This window comes from Macrobrachium rosenbergii, chromosome 42, assembly GCF_040412425.1.
Source record: "Macrobrachium rosenbergii isolate ZJJX-2024 chromosome 42, ASM4041242v1, whole genome shotgun sequence".
In the NCBI taxonomy this organism is placed as follows: Eukaryota; Metazoa; Arthropoda; class Malacostraca; order Decapoda; family Palaemonidae; genus Macrobrachium; species Macrobrachium rosenbergii.
The window spans coordinates 13,784,460-13,798,017 of NC_089782.1; the positions used below are offsets into that span (position 1 = coordinate 13,784,460).

At 36.9% G+C, this 13,558-nt stretch overlaps 1 protein-coding gene and 1 long non-coding RNA gene across 3 annotated transcripts in view; one reads left to right on the top strand and one right to left on the bottom strand.

The window, feature by feature from the left end:
- LOC136827956 (uncharacterized) overlaps window positions 1-13,558 on the bottom strand; it is a 216,351-nt gene that overhangs the window by 83,919 nt on the left and 118,874 nt on the right. The gene's annotated exons all lie outside the window — the stretch shown is intronic.
- The window catches only part of LOC136827955 (transmembrane protein 138), a 54,859-nt gene that overhangs the window by 12,020 nt on the left and 29,281 nt on the right, over window positions 1-13,558 (top strand). Inside the window, exons 3-4 of one of the 2 annotated variants that reach the window (XM_067085517.1) lie at window positions 1,398-1,470; window positions 12,359-12,533. In XM_067085517.1, coding sequence (XP_066941618.1) covers window positions 1,398-1,470; window positions 12,359-12,533 — 248 coding nt within the window. The remainder of the gene's footprint in view (window positions 1-1,397; window positions 1,471-12,358; window positions 12,534-13,558) is intronic. The other variant, XM_067085518.1, reaches the window with a different exon arrangement.

The following is a 13,558-nucleotide window of genomic DNA, read 5'->3' on the forward strand; positions in this document are numbered from 1 at the left end:
AATATATGAGGTGGATTTGGTGTGAATTTCCCAGCTATTTTTCTCATTTTCCTCCAAACTACAGTAGAGGAGTTCTAGTATTGATGGAAGATACAGATGGCCAGGAGTTATTTTGCTTTGAATAACTCACAGCAAAATGCACTACTTTCCAAATGTTATGAGAAACGTAACATACACGATTATAATAAATATATTTAATGAAAAATGGTCCAAATCTTAAAGCAAAAGTAAAGTATGAGTTTGCTCATTATTACTGGCACTAGGTCAGAGATTGAAATATCCTCCCTTGAAATGTCTTCTGCTCTTTTCTGGACTTTACAAGTTTTCTACAGCCAACAGCAGTGAGTTATTTCCAGACCTTTGAACCTTGTTTCCCTCAAGAGGTAGATTCTAAAGGATGGCAGTCCATGAAAGTACACCTGATTATTAGTTACATTCTTTTATAAGGCACAGGAGGATGGTGAACATTAAAGTGGTGCAACTTGCAGCTAGGAGTGGAATAACAGCTACACATGTTGTAACAACCTCTGAAGTAGTTACAGTACCTATCTGGTAAGCCTAATGAGGATCTTGTTGCACCAAGGAAACTGAAGCACATATAAGCTTTTGTCCCAGGGGCTGCCAACATCAGACTGTATATGGCAGTGAGAAGGACACAACTGAGGCTGAGATATGGGAGGTGCTGTGCTGCACTAACATAAATCATGACTCACACTGACATGTACACAATCTATTTAACACATATCCAAGTACCAAGGCATGATTAGACAGACCAAGGATTTTTTGCCATGGTCAGATAACACTTAAAACCCACTGGAGCCACTGGGATTGCTTGACATGTCATGTGACATCATATTGAGCTGACACCAAGAAACCTGAAGAAAATAGGATGACTTGGCAAAACATGGCCACCTACATGTTACTAGTACTGGTTTGCACATGGAGGGATACCAAGATGTTTGTCTTTTGTGATACAAAAATGGAGACAAGGAGTCTGCTCAATATTCTCAGTTCTAGTTGCTATATCCGATATTATTCGTTTCCATTGGTTCTGAGACAATTTTTATCCCTAATTCCATTGGATATTTACATTCATTGAAGCAACTGATTTCAAGATATTATAGTTGGTATGTGAGGAAAAATTTTTGTCAAGGTGGCGATTTGGAAATGCTTTTGTTTTCTTTCAAAGTAATTTTTCAGTAATCTTTTAAAAACTAATGATATAGCATAAATAGCAACAAATCATGAAATTATGGAAGACTCTACTTATAACTCCAGAGAATATAATAAATCTAAGCCTAATGAGTCCATTACATGTAAGTGAACTATCTGGATGTTGTGAGCTAAATACTTTTCATGGTAATATCTAATTCTTAGGTTTTTGTTTTTCATTACAGAATTCAAGATGTATTCTTGGTTTTTTCTCTCATCTTATTCTTTTTGGCCTTGTTCTCAACATCACTCTCCCAGGTATGTAACATTCAAATTATATTTTCTTTTACGTACAGTATATTATTCTTAACCATACCACTGTTACACATGTAGATCCCTACGGATGACCTAAATGAATTGTTTTTGATTGAAAAGGCCAAAATTATGAAGTAATGAAGTATAGTGAGGTAATTAGCAGCTTAGTACAGGCGGTCCCCGGTTTCTGACGGGGTTCCGTTCTTGCGCCGCGTCGTAACCGAAAATCGTCAGAAGCCGGAACATCGTCGAAAATCGTCAAAAATCATAAGAAAACCTTACTTTTAATGCTCTGGGTGCATTGAAAACGATGTAAACTGCATTATTATTGAGTTTTACATCAAAAGAACCTTCAAATTATGATTATTCTGCCATTTTGGGGCCATATTTCTTCCGTCGGATCGGCGTACGACGCGTCGTAACCCCGGAACATGCGTCGTAAGCCAGGAAATAATTTCTGATGAATATATTTGAAAAGCGTCGTAACCTCGGAACGTCGAAGCGGAACCGTCGTAAACCGGGACTGCCTGTAATGGGAAGGACCACCGCCCAAATTCTCTGCAGCAATTTTCTCCAAGTACTGTAACTGAACATATCCAGTGCTCATGAATGCTTTGCTACATTTATCTATCAACACCTTATTCACCACTGTGGTGATATTTGTCTGTTTTTCAATTTGTATCAAATGACTTTTGGTGGAAATGTGTGATTTGGTAAATTTATTCTGTTTACACTGATACTAAAATCCAGAATACAGTACTTGCATTTGGCACTTCACATGCATTCATACAAAATAAAAACCCATCATTTTATACCTGCCTTTTTATGCTGGTAGAGGAAAGCCACATTAGTGAAAGTGTTACTGTAATTGAGTGATGTAATTACCAGGAAAAGTGTTACTGTACTTGAATAGTGTAATTACCAACAGAGGATGCACACCCTCAATCATTAAGCAACCACACTTAAATTCTGTCTTGAGGTAAAGGGAGCTATGATGGCTTTACCTTATAGCCTGCTACCAGACAGAGTTCCAGTTTCATTTGGCTGCAGTTTTGCTGCCATTGGCATAGTATATAATTTTCACTAATCTTGTCTCCAACTTTTATGAGTGCCTGCTCATATTACTGGTGTTGTTTTGTCTAGTCCTTACATATTTTTGGCATAGAAGCAGCCAGTTTACTGACAGTTTAATTTATATACACCTCTCACTCTCACTATGTGCCTTTTAATGCTGGCCATGAAAACTGGCCAACCTTGGGAGAATTACTTCTCACCAAATTGGCTTTTCACTTTAGGAAATTTGGAATTACTGGGACTACTTTATCAACTGATGTTTGTTACTATTATTTTGTAATGAATTTGTCATCTACATCTGTTACAGTTTCCTAGGTAGATTCTTACCCATTGGACACAGGTAAAGAAACTGGATATATATGTGCACTTTTATGTTAGTAGATAATCTAGAATTATGAAATGTTAGCCACAAGCAATGTCCGAAGTGCTACAATCTGAGGGTATAACTAGTGGAAGAAGAAAAATGTGCATATTAGAACAGAGTTGGTTTTAAGAAGCTTTAGAGATGATATGGCTTTGGAAAGAAAAATTATGATGGGAAACAGTATTGGAATACTATGAAAACCAAGACTTTTTTTTTTTTTTTTTTTTTTTTTAGCTGATAGGTAAGATGGGTGAAAGAAGGGTGAGGGCAGTTAGCTAGCTAACCATGGTAGGGAATAGTTTAGAAAGTGAAATATTAGTAAGAGTAATGTCAAGTGTGGTTTATCCACAATTTTATTTAGGTAAGGGTACAATTTTTCTAATATTAACACAATACAATAATAATTTTACATTATAACAACATAGTAAATTGTACATATTGCATATTTTGAATTTTATTTCTTATTAGTATAATCATATTTAAAACATAAAATAAAATAAAAAAATTAGTTCCAATTTCCTCATTTTAACCTTGATGTTAATTATCATAATGATTTTACATGATACCTACTTAGTAAATTTTAAATATTACTTTTTCACAAGGCTTTTCTTAATAATATAATGGTTGAGGTTCATCACGATGAAGATATGAAGATACTCTTCTCCACCACCTGTGGTCTATGTTGTTTGGGTGGTTTCTCTCTTCTGCTACGGATTCTTCTGTTAATTCACTGTTGTACTGATCTAGTTTGCTCCATATGTTGGTTGCCAGTCTGTATAATCTTTGATTAATTGGTTCTACTTTGTATTTTTTGTGTATTTGTTCTATATTCAGACCGTCATCTTCTTGATTGTTTCTCACTGCGGACCTTAGTATCTTATTTTGGAATTTTGTAATGCACTTATATTGGAAGTCGATGCTAAACACGTGGGTATTGGTGGATATTCCATTATTGGTCTGATTAGGCTTTTGTAGAAATGGATTTTGATATTTGTGTTCATATTCCTAAATCGTTTTAGCTTTGTATTTTGTGTTCTTGCTATTCTTAGCCTTTCTCTCACATGTCTTGATATTCCTCTTTGTCCGAATTGCATTCCTAGTATTCTTGTGCTTTTACTAAAATTCATCGGTTGTTGGTCTAACATTATTTGTGCAGGTTTGTAAGCAGACACTGATACTAGTTGGAATTTAGATTTATTTGTCTTTATCTTCCACTTCTTTTCAAACTGATTTATTCTTTCAATTTGGTTCATTGTTTTCTGTGCTACTTGTCTTTTCAAAGTTGGATCCCTTCTTCAGTGCGTTTTTCTGGGTGTATAATTATTTGAGTTATATCATCTGCAAAGCAGACATCAGTACAGTACTCTGGTGGTGAAGTCATATCTGATGTATATAATATGAATAGTGTTGGACTGAGTACAGATCCTTGTGGGACTCCACTTTGTAACGGGAATGGATCCCCTATGTAATTTTGTGACTTGATTGCTGCTGTTCGATCTTTGATGAAGTTGCATAGTATTTTCTCAAAAATGTCTGGAAGGTTGAGATGTAATATTTTGTATTGAAGTCCTTGTATCCATACTTTGTCAAATGCCTTTGTTATATCTCTACATACTAGGTTACATAGGTACCTTCTTCTTTGTGATAGTGCAATACTCTCATATATTGTTGCTATTGCAATCTGGGTCCCTCTTCCTTTTCTAAATCCATATTGATTATTATTGTGTAGCTGATTACCTTCTAGGAACAACACTAATCTGTTGTTAATTATTTTTTCAAATATTTTGCCCGGTACTTCTAGTAATGATATTGGTCTATAATTCTCTACCTGACTAGTATCTTTTCCTGGTTTGGGTATCAAAATCATTATTGCATTCTTGAATATAATTGGAAAATATCCCATTGAGAGGGCCCAGTTGTATATTTCTCTTAATTTTCGAGTGCAATGTCTGGTAAATTTTGAATTATGACCTTGTTAATTCCACTCTTTCCTGGTGCTTTGTGTTTAAAATTTTTAATTATTATTTTGATTTCCCATAACTCTATTTTCCTTGTTAATGGGCAGTCTTCATTGAGTCTGCTAATATCAGCTGCATGATGGATTTGCTCTGATTCTATGTTGTTCAATGAATTCATTGACTATTGTCTCATGTTGGTTGTCGAAATTTTGGTTATCCTCCTGCGTTATCTGGAATATTTCCTGCCAGTAGGCCTTGTGCAGTACTTCCTTCTCTTTGTCATCATATATTTTCTCATTCCCATGCTTTATGTATGGCGAAGTATTAGTTTTGCTTCCCATCAGTCTTGCAACGGAGTTCCAAAATTGTTTTGGGTTATTGTACTGTATTTCTGTGTTTTTTATTAGGTCTTCCCAATTTTGATGATATAATCTTGAGTTTTCTTGTACTAACTGTTCTTGTAATGACACATATCTTCTCAATAATATGTTGTTCCACCCTGTTATAAGTACTGTGTTTTGGATGTTGTTGTAGTGCCATTGTATCAATTTCAACTTATCACTACTAATAGGATGTGGAAGTGTGGTGTATTTAGTTATGGGTATATGATTTTTATTGCTTCCTCTATATTTTTTGTACCATTCTTCAAGCTAGCCATCTACTATTTCTTTTGTTATTTCTATTTCATTTGAATTTATTGTTAGTTGTCTACTTATTCTTTCTTCTATTTCATTTTTGAAGCTTTCCCAACTTGCTCTTTTTATATTTGGTATTTCTAAGGATGGAATCATTATTGGATTGGTTGACAGTGTAATTACCATTGGTATATGATCGGAGGAGGTTGCTGGTCCTCTTGTAACGGCAATATTGAGGTGAATTTTATTATTTCCCAATATTATATCTGGCTTTCCTTTTCTGTTATTTGCTACAAAGGTATCGAAATCAGGTCCTAAGTGTATGATATATTTTTATTTATTAATCTGACTATTTCTTGTCCTGTGTAATTAGATTGCCTATATCCAAATATTTGGTGTCTGGCATTTAGATCGGCAATGAGGTAGGTTGGTTCTCTCCTGTTCATTAACTTCATGACATCCGGAAGTGGGAAATAATGTCTTCTTGGCAGCTTATAAGCTGTGGCGATCACTATTGGTCCTTTGTTAGTTTGAATTTGGACTGCTAAAAAGTCGTCTTGGAAATCGTCTATTATCTTATGTCTAATATTACTCTTGATTGCTATTGCAATTCCTGCAAAGGGGTTCATCAGCAAAGTTTTGCGTATATGTATTATATCCAAACATTTTCAGAGTTTCATTTCGTTTCATACCATGTTCATTGATTAATATTATGTCAGGTCTTCTTCTCTATATATATTGTATAATTCAAATTTCTTTGTTTTCCAGGATTTGACGTTGTGCTGAAATTATTTTAATTCTTCGTAGAGTTGGGTCCATTCGAGTTACAGTGGTCTAGTAATTTTGTTCTTTTTCTTTCACTTTTCCGTTTTCTGGTGTTATTGGCTACTGGCGTGAGTACTTTTTGATGCTGAAGTTGATCCTGTGGATTTTGTAAGATGGGAGAGTTGGAGAAACCTGAGAAGCTTGGTAGTGAGGCTTGTATTTCTTCTGTTAATTGATGCTGCGTTTCTTGCAAAATTACTTATGCGTCCTGAGGATGGATTGGTGAGTTCGAGTCGAACTGGGCTCAATTCCGAGTGTAAAGTCTTCTTCTGATGAGTCGTCTTCTGAGCTCTCTGCTGTGTTTTCTTCATATTGTGTGCAGTCTTGCATATCTTGTTGTATATCCTGAGTTGCTTGTAAATCTTCTGCTTTGCTTGTATGGTTTTCTTGTCTTTTATTCCTTTCCATGGTGCTTGCTATCATGTTTATTGTTTCTTTAGAGAAGTGTATTGTAGGTAAATTGTTATCTGCTAATATGCTGTTTATTACTGAGGGGTAGAATCCTTCTTGGCGCAGCCCCAGTTTTATTGCTAAATTTGTTATTATCGTGATTCTTGTCTCTTCTTGTATTCTACTTATATTATTTTGGATGTTATTTGCATTAGCCTGGCAATTTCCTGTATTAGTGGCTGTCACTTTGGCGTAACTTGTACGGTTGCTTGTAGTGGATGTTGCATTTCTGTTTGCTTTGATCTCTTGAATTTTTCTTTTTATTAGGGCCTTTCTCACTGGGCATTTCGCTGCTAAAGTTCTATGTTGTTGATTGCAGTTAACACATTTTTTCGTATTTTCTTTACATTCTCTGTATGTATGATCATGTGATGAACATTCAGAGCATATTTTATAGTTATTATCTTTAGGGCATTCCTTAAGCAGATGCTCATAAGAGTAGCATCTGTAGCAAAATGACAAATTTACAAATATATCCTCTTCAATGTGTTCACTTGGAATGTATTGGTAGGCTACAAATAATCCTCTTTCTATGGCTCTCTTTGCCATCTTCGGTGTTTCAAACTTTATTTTCATGGTGTGGGAATTGTTTTGGATTTTATCACCTCATCCACTGCAGCCCATTCGTTTTTCCTCTCGATACTGTCTTTAAGGTCGTCTTCTCCGTATTCTACCGTTGTAGCATCTAGGTATTTTGCTACTATAGTTTTCATGGAATTATATTCTGGGGGGTCTATTACCTCAAACTTTTCATTTGCAAAAACTGTCCTGTTCTCTGAATTAAGAATCTTTTCTGAGTCATCTTCGTGAACATTGACAAGAAATGCTGTGTTGGCGTGGATTACTCTTTGGACTCTAGCCTGGATGGCGCCTATACACTGCCATAACTTGAGCCGTCTACTTGGCTCGTCATGCGGTTTAGGACTATTGTCTTGTATCTTAATCTTCATTTTGAATCATGTTATTTACTACTTTCTTGAAGTTTTGCCACAAAGAAGGGTGACACATAAGCCTAGCTATGCTGGCACTGAAATAAGAGGCCAGAACGATGTCAAGACCTAGAATCGAGGAAAGATTTTGAAAAACCTCACGGGCTACTTTCCTCGGATACTAGGCAGTCATGAGAACACGTCTTACCCCTGCGGTTACCGGAGGCAGACTGAACCAAGACTTAAAGATATTGAAATGTTCACAAAGTGTCAAAAAATGGTTAATAACCAATCAGAAAGGAGAGGCCAAAACAAATTTTATGATGAGAAATATAAATGGCAGTAAAAAAAAATTATGCTGCTATTCCAGGAACAGATTGCTATAAGCTGGGTTGATAGCAAGGGAAGGGGAGAAAATGAGGCTGCACAGGCAGGAAAAATGACTAATTTTTTTAAGTAATTTGTATTTATCCAAACATAAAAACCACGGTCTTTACATATGGGATTAACTTTCAGCGAGCTGGAAGTCCAGCCGTTAAACTTTTGTGAGGTTGGTAATGATAACAGTTACTGATGGTACGGGCATAAGTATTGTACTGCCCATCCAGTCATTATACAGTACATTCATTTCTACAGAGTTTAAGTTAACATTTTGGCCCAGGTAAGAGATTGAGGGGTGGTGAGAGGTGGGCCCTTAATGTAAAGACCTCAGGTTTATATGTTAGGAAAAATACAAATTACAGTAAACCCACGTATTCGTGTTCTCACGATTCGCAGACTAACGTATTCACGGATTTCTCTGTGGAACATATCTACCCTTTATTTGCGGAAAATTTGCCCATTCACGGTATTCTTCACTGAGAAATATTCACTAATTACTGTATATTCATATCATTTTCATGACTAAATACACTTTTTGTGATAAAACTATTAAAATAGTCAGGTAAGCATTTTTAGAGTGTTTTTCTTCTGTTTAAACTATCAAAATAGGCAGTTCTAAGTGTTTTTTAGAAGGATTTCAAGTATTCGCAGATTTTAGCTATTTGCGGAGGTGGGGGGGGTATGCATCCCCCGCGAATACAGGGGATTTACTGTACTTAAAAAATTTGACATTTGTTCCTACACGAATACAAACACTCAGTCTTTACATATGGGAGACTTACTTTTGGTCGGAGGATTCTGAGTAATTCTCTGAACTGACTGGTAGTTCAGCTCACCTGGGTACTCATGACTGGTGATGAAAGGGCAAAGGAAGGAGACCATACTGCTGACCTACTGAACAAGAGAGGTGTTCAATCATCAGACTTCTGGGCATTTCAAATTAAAGGAGTATATCCTTGATTCGAAAACGTTTGGATGAACTCACAATGTCAGAGACTATAAAGCTAAGAATAACCAACTGGTTTGCTCATAGTCAGTCCCTCTCTTCCCTTGCTAGAGAGAAGGAAGGATTTGCATCTACTAAACTAAATAGTTCAATTACAGACAGGATACTCAGTCATCTACATCACCTGCATGCACGCCCGTCCAGCACGTGATGGCTCGTTCACTGTTCCTCTGCCCACCAGAGGAGGAAGGAAGACAGGAGAAAGGGAGGAGACCAGTTCCACACACACTTCTCCTTGCAGCCGCACACCTTAGGCGAGATGCAACCTGTCCCTCAAGAGCTGGGTGAACTAAATGACTTGTTAAGCATCCACCACAAGATCCAAGGAAAAGGAGTCCAGGACCTATGGACAACGTCCCAAGGTAAAAAGGATGAGATCTGCACGATTACATTCCATCCTAGTACTCGACTGACAGATTCTTTCTGAATGCGATGGACAGACCAATGCCCCTGGCATCAAAAGATCTGGTCCGAAACTTACTGATGTCCACCAAGAAGTTGGGGGTACGCTCATTTGATTATCTCACTAGTCAGAGAAATGACAATTTGGACACCGTTTCTTAGCCAATTCAAAAGGTAACAAATGAGTCGTTGGCATTGAGTTGAAAGTCTAGTCTTTATGGAGGCAACATAGACATCATACTGTCATTGGCACCGCAGGACCAAGGAAGTGGAATGGTTCATCTCACTGAACACTTTCGAAAAATGTAGAATGACGAAAGACGTAAGCTTCCAGATGTAAATGGGTACAAAAGATGTCTTACTTTATTCAAAGGTGCGAGAAGACTGAACAGAACAACACCAAGTTGAGAAAGAAGGACTATGACCAAGCTATTTCAGAGATTGAACGAATCTGGAAGTAAAGGTGCCAACATCAACTGTCCTTATCCCCTGACTTCAGTGAATAAATGTTGTAATGACATCCATCTTGCTTGGGATGTATGATTAGTCACTGCACTGAATGTTCTTCTGTCTGCTCGTGTACTTGCACTGCAATAGAGCAGATAAAAGGACACTAGGACCTTTTGTTGACCATGGCACTACCGTGGTGTCGTTGCTATCACACCGAGGAGTGTCTATTTTGGATCTTGAGACTCTTGAAAGTCTAAAAAGAACTGTGCCTTAAGTCCTAAGAAAGGAAGTGCCCTGGTCAACATTCCTAAGAATGAAAAGTCTTTGGAGGAGGATAGTGTAACCATGGCACTATCTTGGTGTCGTTGCTATCAAAGGAGTGCCTATTTGGACACAGACTCCTGAAACTGTTTTAAGATCCACATAATACTCTCCTCAGGTTGTGGATCAACTGGTAATTAGAGCAGCAGCAGCCACTGCTTACATCTCCCACTCCTCACAAGAGGAGTGTAACCACATCAAGTCAAGAGAAATGGAGCTCCTAGACACCACTTCTTGACTGAGTAGGAACCAAACACAAGTTGTCAGAACTTAGTTTGGAGGTATTGTTGATCACCAGGCGAGTGGGATGTGGGAACTTGCTGAAGATGTACATTTGGCAATGGCTGGATTACCTGACCAAGAAATAAACATAAAATGACTGGGGTTACCTACACATTAAGAAACCACGTCTCTACTACACATGCCCAATTTTTAGATGACAAAGGGCAGTTATTAAAAATCTTAATCTTTTCAAGCATACTTTCATCACTACCAGTCATGACAGCTGTTGTGTTTGAGAAAATTAACTACAATATGTCTATTGATCACTGCTGCTGGAATTTCAGCTTGGATAGAGGACAGATGTATTTATGTATTTATGAGACTGTGAAGAGCCTTTCTTCCAGTCAACCAGGTTCTATTAAACAAAATATTTAAACTGAATTAAAAGACTACAGTATTGTGGTCCCAACAAGAGTGGTTTAGATTTGCTGCATTTAGAGTCCTCCCATTGTGACACCACATTCTGCATCAGCTCCACTTCAGTCTGTTTTGCTGTAACCTGTCCTTCATTGGCTTGTGTCCTGGCAATGACTCCTCCTCTCAAGTGATATGGGTCATGTTTAGCATTTTTTCACAACAAGCCTGTTTAATCAGAATGGAGCACTTGTTGGGGACCAAACCTTCAGTCCTTAAACTCTACAATAATTCTCATCAGCATCTTTGTCAGAACAGGCAGCCTCCCCATGGCTCAACACAATGTGTATGCCAATTCCCCTCTTGAATTTCTCCAACCACCAATGACTGGCTTTGAACACTTGATTACTACCTGTATCAGCATTCGTTACAGGGGTAGTTTTCAAAAGATCAGCATGTAGTTGTCTTGCCTTTTCAAAAATGACAACCTAAGAAACACTAACAGTGGCTAACAGTTTTCATTAATCCAACTTAGCAACAATTTCTCAACCTCATCAATTTTCTGAGACCTTTGTTTTGTAACTGCCTTCATTCCCTTAGCAATATCAATTTGTTTGAAGGCCTTTTTGTGTTGTAATATTAAAAAAATTAGATATTTTGGCAAACAGTATTCCTTAGCCAGAGCAATGATGCAAATACTATACACTTTCAGCTCTTTCTTCAAGTTTCTTTTTAAGCTCTATTATTTTTCTAAGTACCTTCTTAGGCCCCATGAGGACTTACTTGTACCAGAATCACCAAAAAACATAGAAACACAAGACAGTTCAGCAGAGTTTCCCACTGAGCGGTAGCTACAGGTAAGCTAATCACTTTCCTTTTGTTTCAACTGGGAACCGCACACTGCACATACATTATAACCCGCCTAATCCCATCTAAGTTCTAGCCAGTCGTGTTTGTTTGGCCAAAAACCAAGCAGATAACAGGAACAGCAATTTCTTCTCCTGACAAAATGAAAACTGAATTGTTTAAGATGAGAACCATTCAGGTACCAAAGGTTCCACTGTATCATTACCAAGTAGTTTAACCAAGCCCGTGACTTAAAAACTTAACTCCCATATGCTCAGCTGAAATAAATGTGACCATCAAAAATGTAAAAGTAAATTCAAGTTTTTAGAAATACTGGCATATTACTTGACTTGGCCTTTTCTTGGTTCCTCTGATTTGATAAGACTAAAGGAAGTAGACCTTTTGGCAGGTGAAAAATTTTCCAATTACTGCACTGCTTTATTCATAACCAGTTATTTAACATTGCCTCTTTACACAGAGTCCAACATGATACGCATTTGTAAAAGTAATGGGTTTCTTTTCATGAAGTGTAGAATTTTTTTTTTTTTTTTTTTTTCAAAATCTGTCCCATGTTATTCATGCAGTCTTTAGTCAATTTTATTATATGTTTCCAGGCTGGATTGGTTGGAGAACTTGTCCATAAATTCCAGTGGTGCATTATTGTAGCAGTCATGTACCTAGGTCTTTCCCTAGGGTTCCATTCCTGGTCTTTGGAACAGCAGTGGCAGAGGCCTAAGGTTTATATTTGGGCACCTGGGATGGTTGCACTTTTCACAGTACAGAGAGTTGGTAAGTGTCCTTAGAATATGATACTGATAGGATAGTTGAAGAGAGAGAGACGCATATTCCATTGTATTTTTTGTGAAATTCTGATAGATTTTTAATCTCTCTGTCACTAAATCTGACAACTTGTAGGTGTAACCAATAAAACTTTTAAGGGGTACAAATAAAATTGACAACTTGATTGATGATAACATGCTAAGTAGATGATGGTTTATACTTAAAAATAACTTGTCATTGTACAAAGAGCTGGTCTGCATTGAGAACAGTGTATCCAGCATATATTGACTGTGAACTCTTGTTAGTGTTTCTCATGCTCCAAAAAACTGATCTTTAGTTAGACTTATTCCTGTTATCAATTTCTGTGCGTATATCTATAACACATCATGCAGCTATTGCTTTTTGGTAAGGTGCTATTGTTGTAATCCTCTTGCACTTACATTTAGTTTAGTAGAAGTATATCAGCTTTTGCATACTTTTACTGTACTCACTTAGGCAGTAAAGTACTGTAGTACGTTACTTGACTTATTGTAATTCTCTTTCCTTTTTACACTGGATATAAACTCAAGCTATAAGTTATGATAGGCTATGTATGCAGTAGAAATCAATAGAAATTTCTAAAAGTAACCTCGGACAGGTTTGTTGGAACAGATTTCATTAACCCTTAAACGCCTACTGGACGTATCATACGTCGACTAAAATTGTCTGTTGGGTGCCAAGTGGACGCACACGCACGCCGACTACAAAAATTTCAACCTTCGGTCAACTTTGACTCAACCGAAATGGTCGAAAAACGCAATTGTAAGCTAAAACTCTTACATTCTAGTAATATTCAATCATGTACCTTCATTTTGCAACAAATTGGAAGTCTCTAGCACAATATTTCGATTTATGGTGAATTTTTGAAAAAACATTTTTCTTACGCCCAGCGCAGTAACTCGGCCGAAAATTTCATAAATTCTTTCGTAATTTTGTTGTAATTTTTGCACTGTTCTATATTAGCCGTTACATAAAGTTTTATATATGAAAATGTG